The sequence below is a fragment of the Manduca sexta genome, chromosome 20 (assembly GCF_014839805.1).
Source record: "Manduca sexta isolate Smith_Timp_Sample1 chromosome 20, JHU_Msex_v1.0, whole genome shotgun sequence".
Taxonomy (NCBI): domain Eukaryota; kingdom Metazoa; phylum Arthropoda; class Insecta; order Lepidoptera; family Sphingidae; genus Manduca; species Manduca sexta.
The window spans coordinates 1,629,276-1,648,133 of record NC_051134.1 but is presented as its reverse complement, the minus strand read 5'-3'; the positions used below and the strand labels follow the sequence as shown (position 1 = coordinate 1,648,133).

Sequence of the window (18,858 nt, the reverse complement as noted above, 5' to 3'; positions counted from 1 at the left end):
AGAAAATGATAGAAATTTACGAATCGCATAAAAGTGATAAGAATTTATTATTCTAAATATCCAAATATTTAATATCCAAACCTAAACATTAGGTACATAATTAATTGAAATATGGTCTCCAGACTAATTTTTAAAAAATCATTACTAATAATATAAGACAATTAGTTCTCAAATAGGACCAAAAGCCCCTAACTCTAGGAGTCTTAACTCTACACAATCTACATATTGGTACAAATGTAACCTACATAACCTCCTTATTAAATTTTCATGGAGCTAAGTCTAATAAAATAAAGGTGACTATTTCTGACCAAGCTTTATAGCAATGTTTATGCGGCTGCAAAACGGGAGATAACATAGCTTATCCGAAGCTTTATTTCAGAAAATTGAGAACATGCAACAAATTAAAGAAAGGAGGAGTGGTGCTTCGTCCTATTTTGATAAAATGTTATGTGTAGAATGTAGCGTATGATAACTATAATCCTATCTCGGCTGACTACGTGACTCGTATACCCAACATTAGGTCCAAAAAAGGCTCAAATAAACATAAATTCTTTTATAAGACATCTCAATGTTAAATAGGTATTGGATAACCAGTTGAGTATCATGTTAAATACGACTTCTGTATTGTACCGCGAATTATCGATTTAATTTTAATTATAAGTAACTATAGTTTCATATTAAAGTAAATTTCAGATAATGAATAGTAAATTTCATTGATGCGGTTAATAAATTGAACGTGAAAATGAATGGCCTCGGATGTTGTCTGACATTTCATTTAACATCATACACAAGCAATATGTTATGTGAAAAATATTGTATGAATAATTATAATAAAATATAATTTATAAGTAATTTAGTTTTATTTTTGACCTGCCTTCATATAAATTTAATTAAAAAACTACCAAAAATTTTCCAGGATTGGAATTATAAAATCATTTAATATTACAAAGATAACAAAAATACCATATACATTGTGATTATTCTCTGCACATTTGTATGCCTCTCCGGGGATGCAAACGGGTATGTATGTATGTTCACTTTAATAAGGATTCGATGGATTTAGATTCAAATCGAATCAAAAATTTATAACCGCCGCTGCACATCCCATTCAGAAAATATGAATACGACAGGCGCGAATGTGCTATGATTCAGCGAAATGCGATTTGCAAAATCAAATACTTTTGCAGCTATCACACTTTTGGTAAAGGCAAATAATTTATGAGTTTCTGGTTTTACCTACTGGCTTATCTCAGGACAATATTTTAAAATAAGAAAAGGGTCGGTAAATGTCTATTAATATTTACCTACTAATCGTAACGAAGTGCTCGAATATCGACCGCAATGGTAAGTAGTTGTTTCAAACATGAAACGCTATTTAATATAATAAGTACTACCTACTCCTTTATACACGATTCGAAGAAAATACAATAAACTTGATAATATTTACTCACTTAGCTGGGCTCTTTTTATTTTTAATACGAGTATAAGTATCAATCAAGTAAGTTTTTGAACATAGGTACATCATTCATCAAACCATATTCATTGGTAAAATCTCAACAGATTTTCATGATACATAGAATTCTGAAAAAGGACATAGGCTAGGTTTTATCTCGTATATAACTTGAACCCGTATAAAGAACTATTCTTTTTGGAACTAATAATTATTATTACGATATTTCTTCAAAATCTTCTTCGAACACATACCAGGATAAAATTAAGTAATCTAGGATGACAAACGTTATTCACAAATATTTAGAATTGTCTACTCATTAACATCCATTATAAACTCATTAAACATGTTTCGGGGATGCTACATAATAGGTAGCTACCAAATTTATTTATACATTTTTTCCCTCGCCGCCGGACCGCCGCATTGCGCGGTTTCCATGTGTCCAGACATATAATTAACATTTTTATACATTGTGAAAACTGTAAGTAAATTGCATATTTTAGTGGTGAATTTGATTGCGAAAACTGCGTAATTTATTTTTTTAGATTAATGATGTAGGTGTGCCGAGAGGTGTTAGTGTTAGAAAACATAAGTTGTCAAAATATTTGTGTATGAAATGTGATTTTTATTTATAAATGTATGTGTTTAAAACGCGGAAGAAGCAGCGAAACAGCTCGAATAAGTGTGGAATGGTGAATATTCCATTACTAACTGACTTTTCCTGTTTTTATTTGAACGTCTGAAGTTTATATTTGTACATACATTATGTACATGTCCCATTTAGATTTAAAGACAAAATTAAAGTTTCATGCCTTTGCTACAACTCACTACCAACTGCCACTGTTTTAGAGGTACCTACATAGATTAAAGTTTATTGAGTAGTTAAAGGCAAACCTCTGGCGTCCTGAAGATCACTTGACTGGAAAATCTACGTCTACATAACTCGTCGATAAATAGGGTGAACTTCTACATATCGATAACCAGTTTTGCTATCGAACGAAGCGACTCGTCCAAGTTTAGATTAAGCAATTGCTTGCTAGTAATCCACAATATTATACTCAACCATAATAAATTTCGGTCTATTTATGAGACATTTCTAATATTATTAACATTTGTTAGTACGGAGATGAAGTAATAGGATGGACACAACAACTGTCTCTACGTGTCTACAGAACACATAAAAAAATGTCGGAATATTGTTTCGGACACTAAGACTTTACAAAGGGAAATCTAATATTACTGCTAAGAAAATTCGCTTCAATTCAACCCTCAGGTTACACGTTTGCGCGTTTTCCAGCTCAAAAGTAATTTTCAATTTTTTTTATTATATTCATCGGATCGAAAATTACCCTAAGAGAGCGCTTTGTTAGTCTAAGATCTAAGATATCAACGAGGGTTTAATCAGATAGATATCTCATAAATAAAGCTTAAGGGAAATGTGTAATATTATACGTACTTTCATTGTGTATCAATATCCATATAATACAATTTGAAACAATTAAAATCAAAATTGACTTTCTCACTTTTTGTTAGAGAATAAGATGAACTCAATAGATTGAAATTCAGCGACGCTACCTCTTTTGGCGTAACAAAACTTGTGCAGTGCATCTTTTTGAAATCAACAATAGAGCAGATAGTGTCGTCGGTTTGTAGATCTTTCGCTCGTATGTGATCGACTGCACGAAAATAAAATGTGAAAGTAAAGCACTGCGACAGCTACAACTTTAATGGTTGTGTTATGGACTCAAAGCTGTCATATTGTTATTGCTGCATTGTCACCCAATTTTATTGATTGTTTTTAAAAAGAAGTTAAATTCGATTCGCTGCTTCACCCGCTTATTATTTTAATATCAGTTTATAGAACACATATATCTAAATGGGCATTAAGAGTAGTCTCACTTGTTGTAAAGCACGATGTCGGGCCTCCAGATGTGGTCGGAGGGCACGTGGAGCATGTGCACGCCGCCGTACTCGCGCGGCTCCCAGCGCAGCTTGTAGTCGTACCACGACTGCTCCACCCACAGGTTCGTTGTCATTATTTGATTCTTGAGATTCTATTGAAGAAGAGAAATATTGATTATTTTTAACGTCTTACTTATTTGTCTCAATAACTTTAAATAGCTAAATGATTATCTGCCACCTTATAGGATTTGAAATCTTTAAAAGTCTAAATATTTTATTTAAACTTTTAAATCTAACAGTTTTTGGGGTGACATTTTAAACACGAAGTGATTTTATACTATTTTTTAATATATAATTGATTAAATATAAAATAATGTCAAAGATTATAATTTTATCCGTAACCATAAAAACATTTGAACTAATACAGAAAATTCCGAACGTGATATTTCAGCGAAACAGTATGATAGAAATAACTTTAGATCTTCGAAAATGTAACAAAATAAATATATCGGAGATTCATGAGATAAATACGGACACTGAATTTAATTTGCAAATAGCGCCAACGATGGTAAATTGGAGACCAAACGAAGCCAGCGATAAATATTGTATTTTCATGGGTTATGAGAGAGGGGTGATAGATTTAGGTTACTCAGCTTCACGGAGTTGTTTAAGATTCATTATTGAAGTACCTAGAGGGTGAAAGACTTATTCGAAAGGGTCTTCTTTCGTAGCTTAAAGTGGGTATACGCCGTTAATATTATGAAAGCTTTTTAAAGCCGTCACGTTAAAAGAAATGGTTCTGTTTTTAAATCCAAAGGTTTGAGGAAGGCAAATAGATGGATTCAATTTTATCTTAAGGCAAATGATTTTCACTGTATCTGTTTCTATAGCTTTGTGGGTCTTGTCACATTTTAAGACATTCACTAATTTCAATGACCATGCAACAAAATCGGCTCCTCCATAGCGGTACTTTGCATGGCGGTTGCGGTAAGATAGTTAAAATATTATGTCTTCAGCGTAACTCTACCTCTTTCGTCAAAACGAATAAAGTACCTACCTAATTTATCTGTATAATATTATCACCCATATTAAAATCAATAGCGTAAAAGCAATAACCAATTATCATGAAATGGCTATAAATTTATTACCCTCGCCCAAGCCCTAATAAATAGTTTATAGTAGGGTATGTCAGTCGATAGTTAACCGATCAAGAGACAGATTCAGTGTAAAGATTAGTAGTCAAGGAGAGTAGAGTTTCGACTAAATTGAATTTCTTTCAAAAGTGTTATTTTGAGATATGTTATTTCCGCTAGGGATTATACAACTATCACAATGTTACTTGTAGATCGATAATTCAGTATCAATATAAATCTAGGTTGGAAGAATTCTAGGCTCATTATTAGAGGTTGTAAGTATATTTATTATAAATAAATTAATATACTTACTTCACACACCTTTCTAAGTAATTCAATTTATTTTCTAGTTTGTCTTTTATTAAGGTGGTAGCTCAAGGTCCATTTTCATACATTTTGTTTCGGCTTTAATCTGGGTAACTAAATAAGTATTGGCAAGTAAAGAATTTAAATTCACGTCTAGTTAGTGATTAGTTCTCGCAGTTGAAGAAAAACGTAAAAATAATTAATAATCATGGATATTTCGGCCTTTAAAATTTAATATGACGAAATTTTAAAGGCAGAAATATCCATGATTATTAATTATTTTTACATTTTTCTTTCAACTGCGAGAACTAATCACTAACTAGACGTGAATTTAAATTCTTTACTTGCCAATACTTATTTAGTTACCCAGATTAAAGCCGAAACAAAATGTATGAAAATGGACCTTGAGGTATCGCCTTAATGTGAAAAATTCTGCCTGATAAGTACACATGTACTAATCAAGATAATAAATGTTTACTACGTTAGCTTTAGAAGTTTAAAGTATCATCGCATGTAGATAATTGCTGGTTCTAGAGCATCGAACTAAATTAAAATAATCCAGACATTAGGCACCGCAGTTTTATGTTATATTTATATAATATATTTGATAAATTAAGATGGAATTATTACACTGCGTTTTATATTATTTAAATATGTGACTTAATTTTATAAGACGATTTCTAAACCATTAACTAAATGGTGAATTCTGTCAGGGCGAGTAAATACCGCCATCATTGAGATCACAAGGAAGCAGCAGATAGAATCCATTATAATAATTTATTGATATAAAAGCGTCTTTGCGTCACTCTTTTAACAATTTCTTAACCCCACAAGTCATTCAAAAACTTTACAAGCCAAACTTTTCATGATATTCTTTTCGACTTTTATCCTGTGTCATTTGTATATTAAAATAATAAACAACTAGTTACTTATCTATCTTATGTTTTAGTCTTGCAAGTCATAAGCAGTAAAGTAGCAGACTTTGAGTTGTTTATTGTACTAAAATTGGGTACATTGGTAAAACAATTTATATATTACCGTATATTATTATATATTATAATAGACAGACGCTAATTTTACGAAATATACTTACATTATAAATTGGACAACTAGTTTCTTACAGAATTATTTTACACTAGCGACCCGTATTGGCTTCGCACGGGTAACGAAGCATTAAGCCTATACTTTTTTGTCGTACAAAACATTAATGACCCTCACAAAAATCTGTTTTATAGTACCTAGTTTTTGAGTTTTTCGCGTTTAGACAAACAGACGCGGCAGGGGACTTTGTTTTATAATATGTGCGGAACGATTTGTTTTATAATATGTAAGGATATACCTACTGACGTGATCATAAATGTAATAGATATAAATAATAAAATTATCTAAGCATAGATAAATATGCAAATTGAATCAAACCAAATTGTTCTATGTTAATAACGATGAAAGCTATTAGTGCTCCTTATCGGTAGGTTGTTATCTCTATAGAATATCCGAGGGTGAATATTTTATTTTCCACAGAGCATTATCACTGTCTGTGTTTTCCCAAGGATATTAGATTTCTCTCACGACTGCCTCACGGCAATGCAGAGGCAGTGCTATGTGAAGATAAGTTTTTACTTGACGCGCTTTCTACACCGATATTAAAATGGTGTTGTCTAATTGCAGGATTGTTTGTTTCATTTTACCTTAAAATTTTAAAATCTTGAATTATTTAAATACTTAAGTTGTTTATTTTAATTCGTCCAAGACCGTTATACTGTTTAAATAGTTCAAATCAGCACCGCCTTACGTAACTATATTATATCAGTATTTAACATTAAGGAAAAGTTTTATTATTATTATTTCTTTTCTCCCACATGTCCTCATCTTACTATAATACGAAGTTGATGTATTTTATTTATTTGGGATAAAAGACAATTGTATAATAAATTATATATAAAAGTGAAATCACATATATATCGGAGATAATTGTTCAACTAACTACATTATCCACAGTATGTAATATTTATTTTTATTTATTTAAGATATCTTTATTTGGAATAAATAATACAGTTTTTTTTTTAAATACAATGTTCGAAAATATCTGCATTAGTTGGATAACTGTGTCGCAGATATTAACGCCCACCTCCGTAAAGTCGATAGTTGTATTCCACAATGTAAAGAAAACTTTCTAAAGGTACTTAAATCAAAACAAACAAAAAATGTATGTGTGTGTGTGTGTGTGTGTGAGTTTGTCTGTGCGTGTGTGCGTGTGTGTGTATGTATGCATGTTTATGTGTCCTATTATTTTCCTATTATAATATGTATTATAATATTAATATGTATTGTTAATATGTAATATGCTTACAAATATGTCATTATTATTTTTCCTCTCATAAATAGTTACGTAATTTCAATGAAATGTTTCTGATTCAAATATTAATATTAAATGGGGTTCCGTTAAAATTCTTCACGGAGCCTGGTCGATTTACATAAACTTTGTGAATTTGATGGCTCTGTTTCGTTATGATAATACTATTTAACATCAAGTTCATAATGAACATCTGGGTTTAAGGTCGTCGCAATGTTCAGTTTATTTTCAAACCTAATAAACAAACGGTAATCTTTGAACATTCTATCAAGAAGAAAAGCTGAGAGTGATTTCACTTTTTAGTACCTTATCTCTTAGTTCTGCGAACTCAACATTACGTTTCCATAAAACCTGTATAACACGGTTTTGATGACTAATAAAACGGTTAGCGCCATCTATGAAACTTTTACAAAGGTCAACCCTTTTATTTGTAATAGCTGATCCGACAGATGTTGTCGTGTCTTACCTATGAATGTTAAATTATCAACCGATCCATCTGTGTTACACGATGTTTGCGGCGCGCATTCTGTCAATCGCAGACAGTTATTTCAAAAAACAGTTATGTAAAATTAATATTATTAAGTTTAATAAATTTTCTAATATTCCGCCTAACTTCCTTAATTTTTTCTTTCAGAATATTATTTTCTGACTTAATTAACACAAAAAAAGAATTAGCGAAATTGTTCCATACGTTCACGCGTGATGCGATGACCAAGTCAAATAGAGATTAGATAGATTGAAGGGGAGCATTCGAATTTTCAGGGAGGTAATTAAGGTAACCTATATGTTTAGGTTCGTTATTGCAATACACAAACATCATTCTTATACCACTTAACTGTTGTAATCCGACAATTTCTGTATTAATCTCTTTTTGTGCAATGTTTTTTATTTGGTGTATTTTGATATTAAATTACTTATAATCAGACAAACAGTGATGTTTTTATTATTAAGTATAGCCTAAAATAGATTTCGAGGTAAGTTAAGTAAATGTCCATGATCAGGAACATATACCCGTTGTTGCCAACATAGTTTAATTACATTTACCCAGTGCATTCGTTGCCACTTCGAAACCTTTTAATATTTGTGAATACTTGTGTTACCAGTTTAGAAACCAAAATTACACATATTAGAGAGAATATAGAGTTTATGCTTGTTATCTATGCAAAGTTTCTGTGTTATCGTGTAAGAGGTCATATACTAGCGCCATGTAAGCTCTAACTTTAACAAACTTCGTTTATGAATTACCCCGCAACTCTTAATTGAGTCATATATTTAAATATATTGGCTTATAAATTGCGAAATTATCTCACGTTTTAAATGTGAAATACAAATCAATTTCTTTTTTTTGTTTTTAAAATATAACAATGCGAAATAGTATTTAGTTATCATATCTAAATATTTTGCAGTACAAGAAAATAAAGTTTGCCCTTGTTTTTATAAAATGAATATTAAGGTACAACAGCCATTTGTAATCAAAAATACAAAATATTCAAATATTGCTAATATTTGTCAGTATAAAATAAACTGACTAGATAGAGTAAAATTTTTATTGAAATTTTTCAAATTAACAAATAGAATCAATCTTAAAACGATGAATTTCGCGGTCTCATTACACTCTACGAACACAAACTCGCACTTTTTACCCCCGAAGGAGTAGACAGAAGCTTAACGGATGTACCCACTTTTCCCACCGTGTGCATTCCGTCCCATGATGTGATAGCGGGCGAACCTAACGCCATATGGGACAAATCCTGATACTAAGTAGATAAACCCAGTATCACTTTTCCCGACATGGAGATCTAATCCGAGACCTTCAGCACTGGAGTCGTACCGTAATATTACTTCGGTACAGAGGCAGTCATCAATATTTTTTATATTACTAAAAACAAAGCAAACAAACAAAATTTTATAAAAATATTTGAATTTCTAGAAAATTTCAATACATTTTATAAAATCCCGATCCTAAAAATGTTGTCCCAATATAAATTGATGTTAACAAGTTCCTAGATTTAAGAATTTTCATTATACGGAAATTATTCCTTTTAGGCCTTTTCCATTACTTTCAATCTTCAAAAAGATCAAAAAGGACCCATTCCTTTACTCGCATTTAACGTTTCTTAGCATCTATATTAGACATTACATTACTTACTTTCTAAGTAGTTTCACACCATTACGAATACGATACGCAAAGGATTAAGTAGGTAATTTTATTAACATATATATGTAAGGTAATGTAGAAAAATTGCACACCATTGTACATGTGCTAGCATGCTTTATAGAGACCTGAACTAAATAACTGATTCGAATAAAATTTTTTAGATTGAAAAAAACATATGAATGCTCGTAACAGTAATTTGCATCAATTCGGGGCATATTATGTTAATTTTAGTACAGCTAAACACAGCAAGGAAATCGTTGTCTGCAGGTCACTTTTAACAGTCCGACCTAAAAGTCTTTAGGGGAGTGGACTTCCTGTATAATGATGAAACCCAGTAAAATGAGAGTGAGCACTAGGTACTTCACTATCTATATTCACAATCCATCTCCTTATATTATGTATTATGGTAAATGATAAAAGTTAATTACACAATTAATTTATTACTCCTAAAAAAAATCAAAGTGAGGGCCGTAAAGTAAACTTACATAATTTATTTTAGTATTCAAATATAATTAACTACGATGGATGTACTAATCCATATTAAACGGGTTTAATTTTTAAATTCACAAATAGCTCGAAAACCAAACTCCCCTTGACGTCCTAATTAATATTCAATCTACGCCAAAATTCATAAGAGGCTTTTGAGTCTTAAAGACCGACTTCTATATCGTCCGTTTATGATTATTCAATTATTACTTAGTTGGATTATATTTAAATAATTATAAAAGGTTTTAATAAACTTGAGTGTCGCGTTGCGACAATACTTAATTGTTTAAATAACATTTAAATAGCGTTTATTTGTAGGTATTAGAAAACACAATAAAGTGTCTTGAACCCCGTATTAAAATATTATGCCATCGTCGGTAGTTATATCCACAACTATTTTTCGAATAAAATAATAAACAATTACGTAGATACGTACTACTATTATAAAATATTTACCTTCCTGCTTTGATCCCTTCATTAAACTTATAACTCAAATAAAATTAAGATGTACTACTTAAATGAGAAAAAGAAGGAATAAAACATAATCTGTGTAGAGCATAGAAATACGAAAGTGTATTTTAATTTTTTCAGTAAAGGTAAACTGCGGAGTAACCATTATCCGAGCGCGTGACGGGACGTCTATAGACGGTCTGTCGTTGTTGCTTTTGTTGGGTTTTGTTGGCTAAGTAAACCCTTTTGACCGTTACCTGGGTACGGTTTGGCGTGTTATCCCTCGGGTTTAGGACTGCAGTATCGTTTGTATCCTGTTAATTAATAACTTCCTTTTTATTGTTTATATTATACGCCTGCCCTTTGTGATTACTCACTTGTTTGATTTATTATTCACCAGATTTTGCTTATTGCATGAAAATTCCTTACCGCAATAAAGATCGCGCTGTGTAGATACTTTGCCGGTATAAATATAAGATTTATACCAAAATGAATTCAAATCAATTCAGCAGTTTCTCCACGAACGTCTAACTATCGTCATAAACTATCTCAAATTTACAACATAAGTCAGTTTACTCCAATAGCGTGGTTGTTATTGAATACAAACCGAAGTTTTATATAATAGAATAATCTATCTCAAAACATCTTATTATTACATTGCCATATTCAATGGTTATAAAAACACATATCAAAAATACGTCAGGCATTTAAAATAAACATTTCCATAATGTTTTTCACGAATCGTACACTCTTAACTCAACCTTTTCGTCATATCTCACCGCATTTACATTCTCAATATTGGTATTAAATATATATTCTATCTACGAAAATCAACTCGACATTCCTTTACAATTGGTACCAATTTTATCACTTCGCTCTTCAGAAGAAACAGGTTAAGTTAGAGCTTCGTGTACAAAATGTTTATTTTATAGAAAATACCCTGAATTCTCACTTTGTGGTTATTTGTTGACGTGTCGCTGTCAGTAACTAATCCTAAACACTTTCCCCAGCTATTTTAATGTACGGTTTTACTATCTTTTTGTTTTTTGCAAACCTTCCAATCCTCAATGTACTTACTTTTAGCAAGGATTATAATTGATAGTTTGACGTAGGTTCTTGAAATTAAATTTAATTATAAGAACAACACACACTTGACAAGAAAATTTGATAAATGACATGTATGTAGTATGTAGGCAATTTCCGTAAAAACGCACCGTATATAAAAACGAAACATTTCGAGGGCACAATCTTATCACTGCACATTTTGAATAGCCAATTATCTAAGAATAAAAGTTCCAGACTAAGTTTCATTAAACTGATGTGATATTATCTAACCTCCAGGGCCCTTGGCTAATTGGAAAGTATACCTCGTAAAACACTTCCTCAACAAAAACTTACCGGGCGTCGAGAGGGACATATATTGGTTTTGTACAGACAAGGACATGGAATTAAGGCAATAACTTACTCTGTTTGGTAAAAGTTAGGCTAAAATTAAAAGATAACTATTGACGTATGATAACAAACTTGCTTAGCTTGTCATGACACACTGCGGCGCCTCTACATCGACCCTTAATGTTAATAAAACTATTTAATTTCTCAACAGATTTTTCTATATAATATAGATAAATTAGAGTTCTAATAATGACAAAGAAATGCGAACTATGGAGGGTCTATACACATATTACCAGGCTCTCATTTCCAAGATATCACAATACTATTTACAATGGACCGGTATACTGTTCTCTCTATTGTTGGCTAACGGCTGTAATATTTTGATAACCATTTCGTTGGCAGTATGTTATTAGTGAATGTGAAATATAAGTGTACCTACGTTTATGTATGGGTATAAGTAATACATTATACCCATACATAAACGTAGGTACACTTATATTTCACATTCTGTAAACAGTCGTAATTAATAGACGCGATTAAACTTAATATTCAATTGTGACATTTTAAGACTTTTGGATATTTAAATTATTTCTACAAATTATATTTTTTCGCGTAACTTCGCCTGCGTGAAAGTCTTTTCTCGGAATTATTCGGAATAAGAAGTTAACATACGCCACTTTTGACTGTATGAAGTATATGAAGATGCAAAATGGTGTCTATTAGTACAATTACTTACTGCGTTTACTTACAACAACACCCAAACATCTTCACAAACTTTCAAGTTGTAGTATATCTGTATATTTATATTATTAATATTGAATCAAAAGGTTTTATATACATATTTTATATTACAAGGGTATTTGCGGTCTGGATTTATTTGCAAAACATTTAAGACCCCTGAAAACCTCGTCTTCCAAGTCATATAGCGTAAGTATAACACTTTTACCATCGTTAGATAATCTTGAACTATTATAATTTCATTCTGCAAAGAGCTATAAGGTTTTAGAATAGACAGAAAAATCTACTGCTGACATAGTTATGTCGGTGAGAAATAATGATGTGTAGTAAATATGTATATACAAAATTTTGTTGCGCGCTAAATACGCGTTTAAATATCCAGATAAAATCGAAAGTATCGAATCTTACTTATTAGGTAAAAAATGTGTGTTTTATTACAGTAGAGTAGCAAGTATAAGCCTCCGTCATTTTCAACACGAAACAGCAAACTTGTTTTCACATCGATTACGTGTAAGACAACGGATCATTGATAGCTAATCTATAGCGGGCCTCTTCCTCTTCATATAATTCGTTTACGTATTATACGTTGTGTCTGTGTGTCTTGGTTCCATTTTTTACGCAAGTGTAAGTATGTAGTTAAATCTTTATTTATAATACTTACCAATAAAGAGCAAAATGGTTTAAAATCCATGCGATCTTAAACGCGTCGGTGGCAGGATAATCGCTACCAATGGTGTAGAATATAGAAATAATGCATATATCTGCCCGTTGAGGGCTATCAGCCAAATAGCAGCGGAGTGGAGAAGTGCATTGCCGACAATTCTTTAGAATAACAATAAAATTTTCATCTATCCCTGATTGGTAGAAAATGCCCAGATTTATAAGGATATAATAAAATTATGATATTTTGATTAATTTTATGTAACGATAGCAATAACTTTACTATTATTAAACATTAGTGTCATTATGCCAAAATAATTTAACAATTATTTATATTCATCAAATCAAATGAAACTTTTAATCGCCAAAAATTACTAACGCCAGTCCTAATCTGTAACAGATAAGTATGATTTTGTACTAACATTACGATATTCGTATGCATAATAAATATAAATAACATTATCCTTACCATGTCTGAAGGGTCCTAATATGTTTTACGGTACAAAAGGACAGTTCAAATATAAAGAGCCATTCCATTTATTTTCCTCTCGTAATTTATGAGTTGTGTCATTTATATTCATATAGAATGGAGGCAACGCAACATTAAGGAGCGGCGTCCTGGGCCGGTACAAATAAAGGTTCTTGAAATATCTATATTTTCACGCTTACTACAATTCTGAAAACACAAGAGTGCTACAAAAAGTGGGTCGCGTGCCTGAGGCGTTGATGCAATTCACGTCTATTTAAATTCCAAATGCGGTGCGCAAGTGCAAGCAAGGTATGCGCCCACACTGCACCCTGGCCATCCCTCGATATAGGTCACTGTGGTCTGACGCTGCACATCAGCCCGCCTCGGACAGACCGGCCAGCTCGCAAACGACGAGCCGTGCACCGAGCACTAGCGTGTAACAGGACACTTACAACATCGATAAGCTGACTGAGTTTGAGTTTGATGCAGACTCGCAGGACGTCAGTGGTGTTGACGACCGGCCGCACCAGTTTGTTGTAGTTCGAGAGGAGGTCATCGTACAGGCGCTTGGCGTCGGGGTTTCCGGCGGTGGCGGCGCGGAACAGGCAGCAGGCCGCCAGCCACCACACGAGCGCGGCCATCAGCTCGCGGGCTCGGCCATCGTTACGTAAACGTTCGTGGAGACGAGGGCGGGCGGCCCGGGCGCGGCGCGGCGCTGACTGCCGCCCTGCGCGCCCCTAAACACCCCCCAGTCCCCCCTCCCCCGCAACACAACCCGCGCGCACGCCTACTCCGCCGGGAGCCAAAGAATCATAGCCCGATATGCGACTCTTTTGTGTTACAGCTCTGTGATAGCTTTAATTAACACAAAATTACTGACTATTTGTGCTAATACAACATAACGTAGTTTAAAATGCAAGTGTTTTTGAAAATACGTATTTTTCCTTTCCTTATAGAAACTAAGAATATTAACATTACACTACTGTGGGATGATTAAACATTGTCACATTTATATGGAATAGAAGGATTGGAAGTGACAAATTTATAAGTTTATACTTAAGATCTATTATTATTCACATCAATCCTATATTATCTGTTGTAATGATGGTTGTCCGATTTTGCTTACCTTTAAAATTTTGGTGAAGAACTTTTAGAAATAAAGGTACTCTTACTATATTTTCCTTCACTGTTGGAGCGAACCAAAATGGCTTGAGCTGGGCATAATTAGAGGTATTATTATATATTAAATGTGCTACCAAAATAAAATAACATAATGTGAGAAAGGTAATTTACTAATGACAATAATACTCCACCTTTATTTTAAATAAAAGTTACTAAAAACTGGCATAAGTAAAGCTACGAAGATAAAATGAGCTAGCATACCGTGCTTCAACTGAAACGTGTAAATGGTCACTGGAAATAAATTATTGACGAAACATGGAATTATAGTAGACAGACTCTATTCATCGAGTTGTGACTACTTAAGCAGCTTGTGAAAGACTTCTAGGGTGACTTAGTTATATATTTCCTGAAGATCATCCCGCAATATCCACATATTGTATTTTTTACTTCTTTTATTAGTATTTTCTCGCCAAATTCTTCTCATTGCTCCGTGTTGCTTTATCACCTAGCTCCACTAACATCATTCATCCATCCTTAGCTGAATCATGATATTCTATCGATGAATTTTCCTTGCCCGACTTTTTGATTCAAATTCTACTCCCCCTTTCTTTCTCGATCCACCCCGTAACAATATTTTGAGTACCCCCTTGCCTACCGCCCCGTGGTGGGAGATTGTATGGTCCCCTCCTTTTAAAAATTGAATTAACTTTTGAACTGAGTTATCAACAATAAAATTAATGTTCATCTGTAGAACTTTATGTGGTTAATATTATAATGCAAGTGGATTTTTGTGTATGCAATATTTTTCTTATGTTGTCATGGCTCTGCTGCGTTCCATGCAAGCCTTGATAGTATGCCATGTTCCAGGAAGTCCAGATCCCTATTTCATTAACATACATGGTGATATCTTTTTGAGATTTCGATATTGCTAAGCGCACTTCAAATATTTTTAGCAAATGTTCTACATCTCAGAATCTATATCATTGATTCCCAAAGTGGTTCAGGACCCCAGGGATCCATGAGAGACTCGGCTGCTGTCTACATTGTCGTAACCAAAAAATGGGGATTCACAATTCGTAAGCGAGGGTCCACGAAAATGTAATTCGTTTTCTTAGTAAAGAACTAAAATGATGGTTAGACTTCACCTGTAATATTTTAAGAAGGACAGCGACTGTCATTTGTAAAAACTTGCATATTCTAGGGAATATGGTAGAAATTTAGTTACAGGGCGTCCACCGGAACCAGCAAAATTTTTAAAGTGGTCTATGAGAAAAAGAGTTTGGGAATCTCTGTTCGCGAAACGAGAAATTTATTTTATTAGGCCTTTTAGTTCCTAAGGTGCTGTGAATTGGCACTGAATGGTATCATGTTTATATACTATTTATGGCAGGCAGTAATGCTGCTGCTAAATGCGACGTGCTGTTGGTCTGCGGTCAGCTGCAAATTAGCAGCAATTGTCCTGAATTTAACCATTTACAACTCATTGGCCGCTACTCAAAGCAATATTTAAAAGTTTTTGAATTGCAATTGATTGAATAAAGCTCGTCGAGTAGAAATATCTAAGCGGGCGGAGGATTCGCTGGGGTGTCTGATCTGTGCCCATGCCTGCTCGTACTGTCTCTATAAATATGCGAGTCGATAGCGCATCGCATTCCTCTGTCCGGTGTTTGTTGACGCTTACAACACAAACCTTTTATCCGTGATACTACCGAGCTCTGACGTACATTGGATATACGGATTTATTAGATTCTCATTCAATTAATCTACATTGGGACTCTCCCATTTATACGAAATCCGAATAATTTTATGTGACGCTATGCCCATGTACTGTTCGGATGTTCACACAAAACTGAATACATACATTTGCGTATCTATTTTACTATTTTATTGACTTTTTGTTATTCTATATTTTGTTCAATTAACTTTCAAAAGCAACCGCTTTATTAGATACTTAAGAGAGAAAAAATAATATCAACTGATTAATATCACCTCCATGCCAGATTGATTTTCTTGTGGTGAATAATTTTCATCCTATCCGGGGATAGTTATAGAAACGGTTAATTAAACAGTATAAAAGAATGATTCAGAAATTTAACGTTAAATAAATGTATAAAATATGCGTGGAGAGCACGGGGTAGATTACAAAGCAACGTGATAAACGCGTAATTCACTGGCATAAATTACAAAGTATAAGCGACCCTCCTCAAGCTATAACTCCATCTACAAACATTAAATTACTTCATGAAACACTTTCGATCCCAAAAAATATTACCACGCTTCTTATTATAACTTAATTGTATTTGATATGAATATTTTAATATATTTTACAGCTCTCCTCTTTAATTTAGGGTGCGCGACCGAGATTGATCTACTTTTTAATTCTATGAAGAGCGTTTGGGGTACGCCAACGAAACAAATGTCTAGGACAGGTCAGATCACTTTATTCGACTAAGGTAAATTATCTGGGTCAACAAAGTACATTTATTAAGCCTTAATTATGTTCCTTTCGTAATATCGTTACAGTCACCTCTTTCAGATGGACTACCACAGATTTTGTAAATCCTCAATTTTCATATTCTAATGTACTCAAGCAGTTTAAAAATATAGGATAAACATGCTAAAGTATGTTTTTGTAATAATCTTTTGTTTTGTTAGCAGTAAAAAGTTTTACCACACTTGGAAAACTTCAAGATACAGCTCCTCTGAAACATAAATCAAAATTACACGAGAAACGTCTTAGATTCATGACCGCACGCTCGCACCATATAGAAAGTTTTTTTTTATTTACAGATTATTTTAGGTACGCTTATGTTTTAGTAATCACGGTGATTACTGAGGACACAAAAAAGGTTTATGGAGCATTTTGTTTTTGATAACATTATAAATCTAAAAAGCAATCCCTTTTTCGCTTTACGCCGCGGTTCAATTGGCTAGTGGTCACAAAGTGCCTCTCAATAAAACCGCTCCCTTTACCCCATTTTAGGTCTTTCAAAATATATTCTTTTATAACTTTCATGGTTAGATAAAATAAAAGTACACCGGCGTGGAGTAAATAACACAGATTATGTGAACATAAGACAAATAGAGAAACGCATGTTACAATTTTGTTTATTATGGCTAATTTGATTCTACGAAATTTTTAATTAGTATTTATTATAGCACCTTAGATTACTACACGAGTAGTCCCAATGCAGAAAAGTGGTGTGGTATCATTTGCACTGATTCCAATAATAAATCCATGTCACGAAAAATAATACCTAATTATAGTCGTTATGTATGTGACTTCTTCAATAGATTTTAAGTTGTGAAAAGTTCTAATCGGCTTTTAAAAATAATTGGTTTTAGGTGATTTACATTAGTATTTATAATAAAATATATATGTGAGCCATTAGTAAGACAATAGTAGTCATCTCGATCACAACGACTTATCTATGTTAAAGACAAACTTGGTATAAGAATGGCTCTAGGATGTCAGCATAAAGTCCCAATGTAAATAAAGTTCTTATATAATTTATTAAATTCTTAAAAATATTCATGTTAAAGTACTTAATTATTGATATGGTGCGTTTAATATGGAACGTACTGTATAGTTTTCTTTTTAAATAAATTATAATAACGAATTAATGTAATAATATTTAATCTAATATAGAGTAATTAATAGTTCTACTCTGTTTTAAATTGATAAAAACATTACAGGACTTAAGAGCGATAATCACAAACATGAATAAAAATTTTGGTCGAAGTTAAACAAAACCCCGAAAGAAAATTGCTGGCTTTACTTCATTTAAATTAAAGCTTAGTTGGGTTATAGCGGTCTTTCTCGCGGAATATCTTTAAACGCAAATTACTCAATTCGCCCCAAGGCGAAAAATCACTGGTGATGTAAAAATCTCTATAATTCTTTTTCCAACGCGGCCTTGTAAAATAAACAAACATCATACTTCTTTTCGTATTATATGAAAACGTTGTCAACGTTTTTTATAACGCGTTTATGTTTTTACACGACTCGTGACTTTATTATTATCTAATATGATTTTTATACAAGCGAAATTTATTTGGTAGATATACATCATGTATGTACGTGACCAGCATTCTTTTGACAAAATCCCAAATTCTAAATAACAATCATCCAATACAGTTTATTTATTCAGGGGCTTAAAATTGCTCGATTAAAGAGCAGTTAAGATAATTCATATTTTAGACATAGTTATCAGATAGATAACAAACATTAACCGAAGT

The 18,858-nt window shown here is 32.7% G+C and overlaps 1 protein-coding gene across 1 annotated transcript in view; it reads right to left on the bottom strand.

The window, feature by feature from the left end:
* Positions 1-14,203, bottom strand: part of LOC115445737 (acetylcholine receptor subunit alpha-like) — a 31,684-nt gene extending 17,481 nt beyond the window's left edge. The window contains exons 1-2 of the mRNA XM_030172132.2: positions 13,950-14,203; positions 3,350-3,504 (exon numbers count right to left, since the gene is read on the bottom strand). Coding sequence (XP_030027992.1) covers positions 3,350-3,504; positions 13,950-14,138 — 344 coding nt within the window. The 5' untranslated portion in view covers positions 14,139-14,203. The remainder of the gene's footprint in view (positions 1-3,349; positions 3,505-13,949) is intronic.
* Between the last annotated feature and the right edge of the window lie 4,655 nt (positions 14,204-18,858).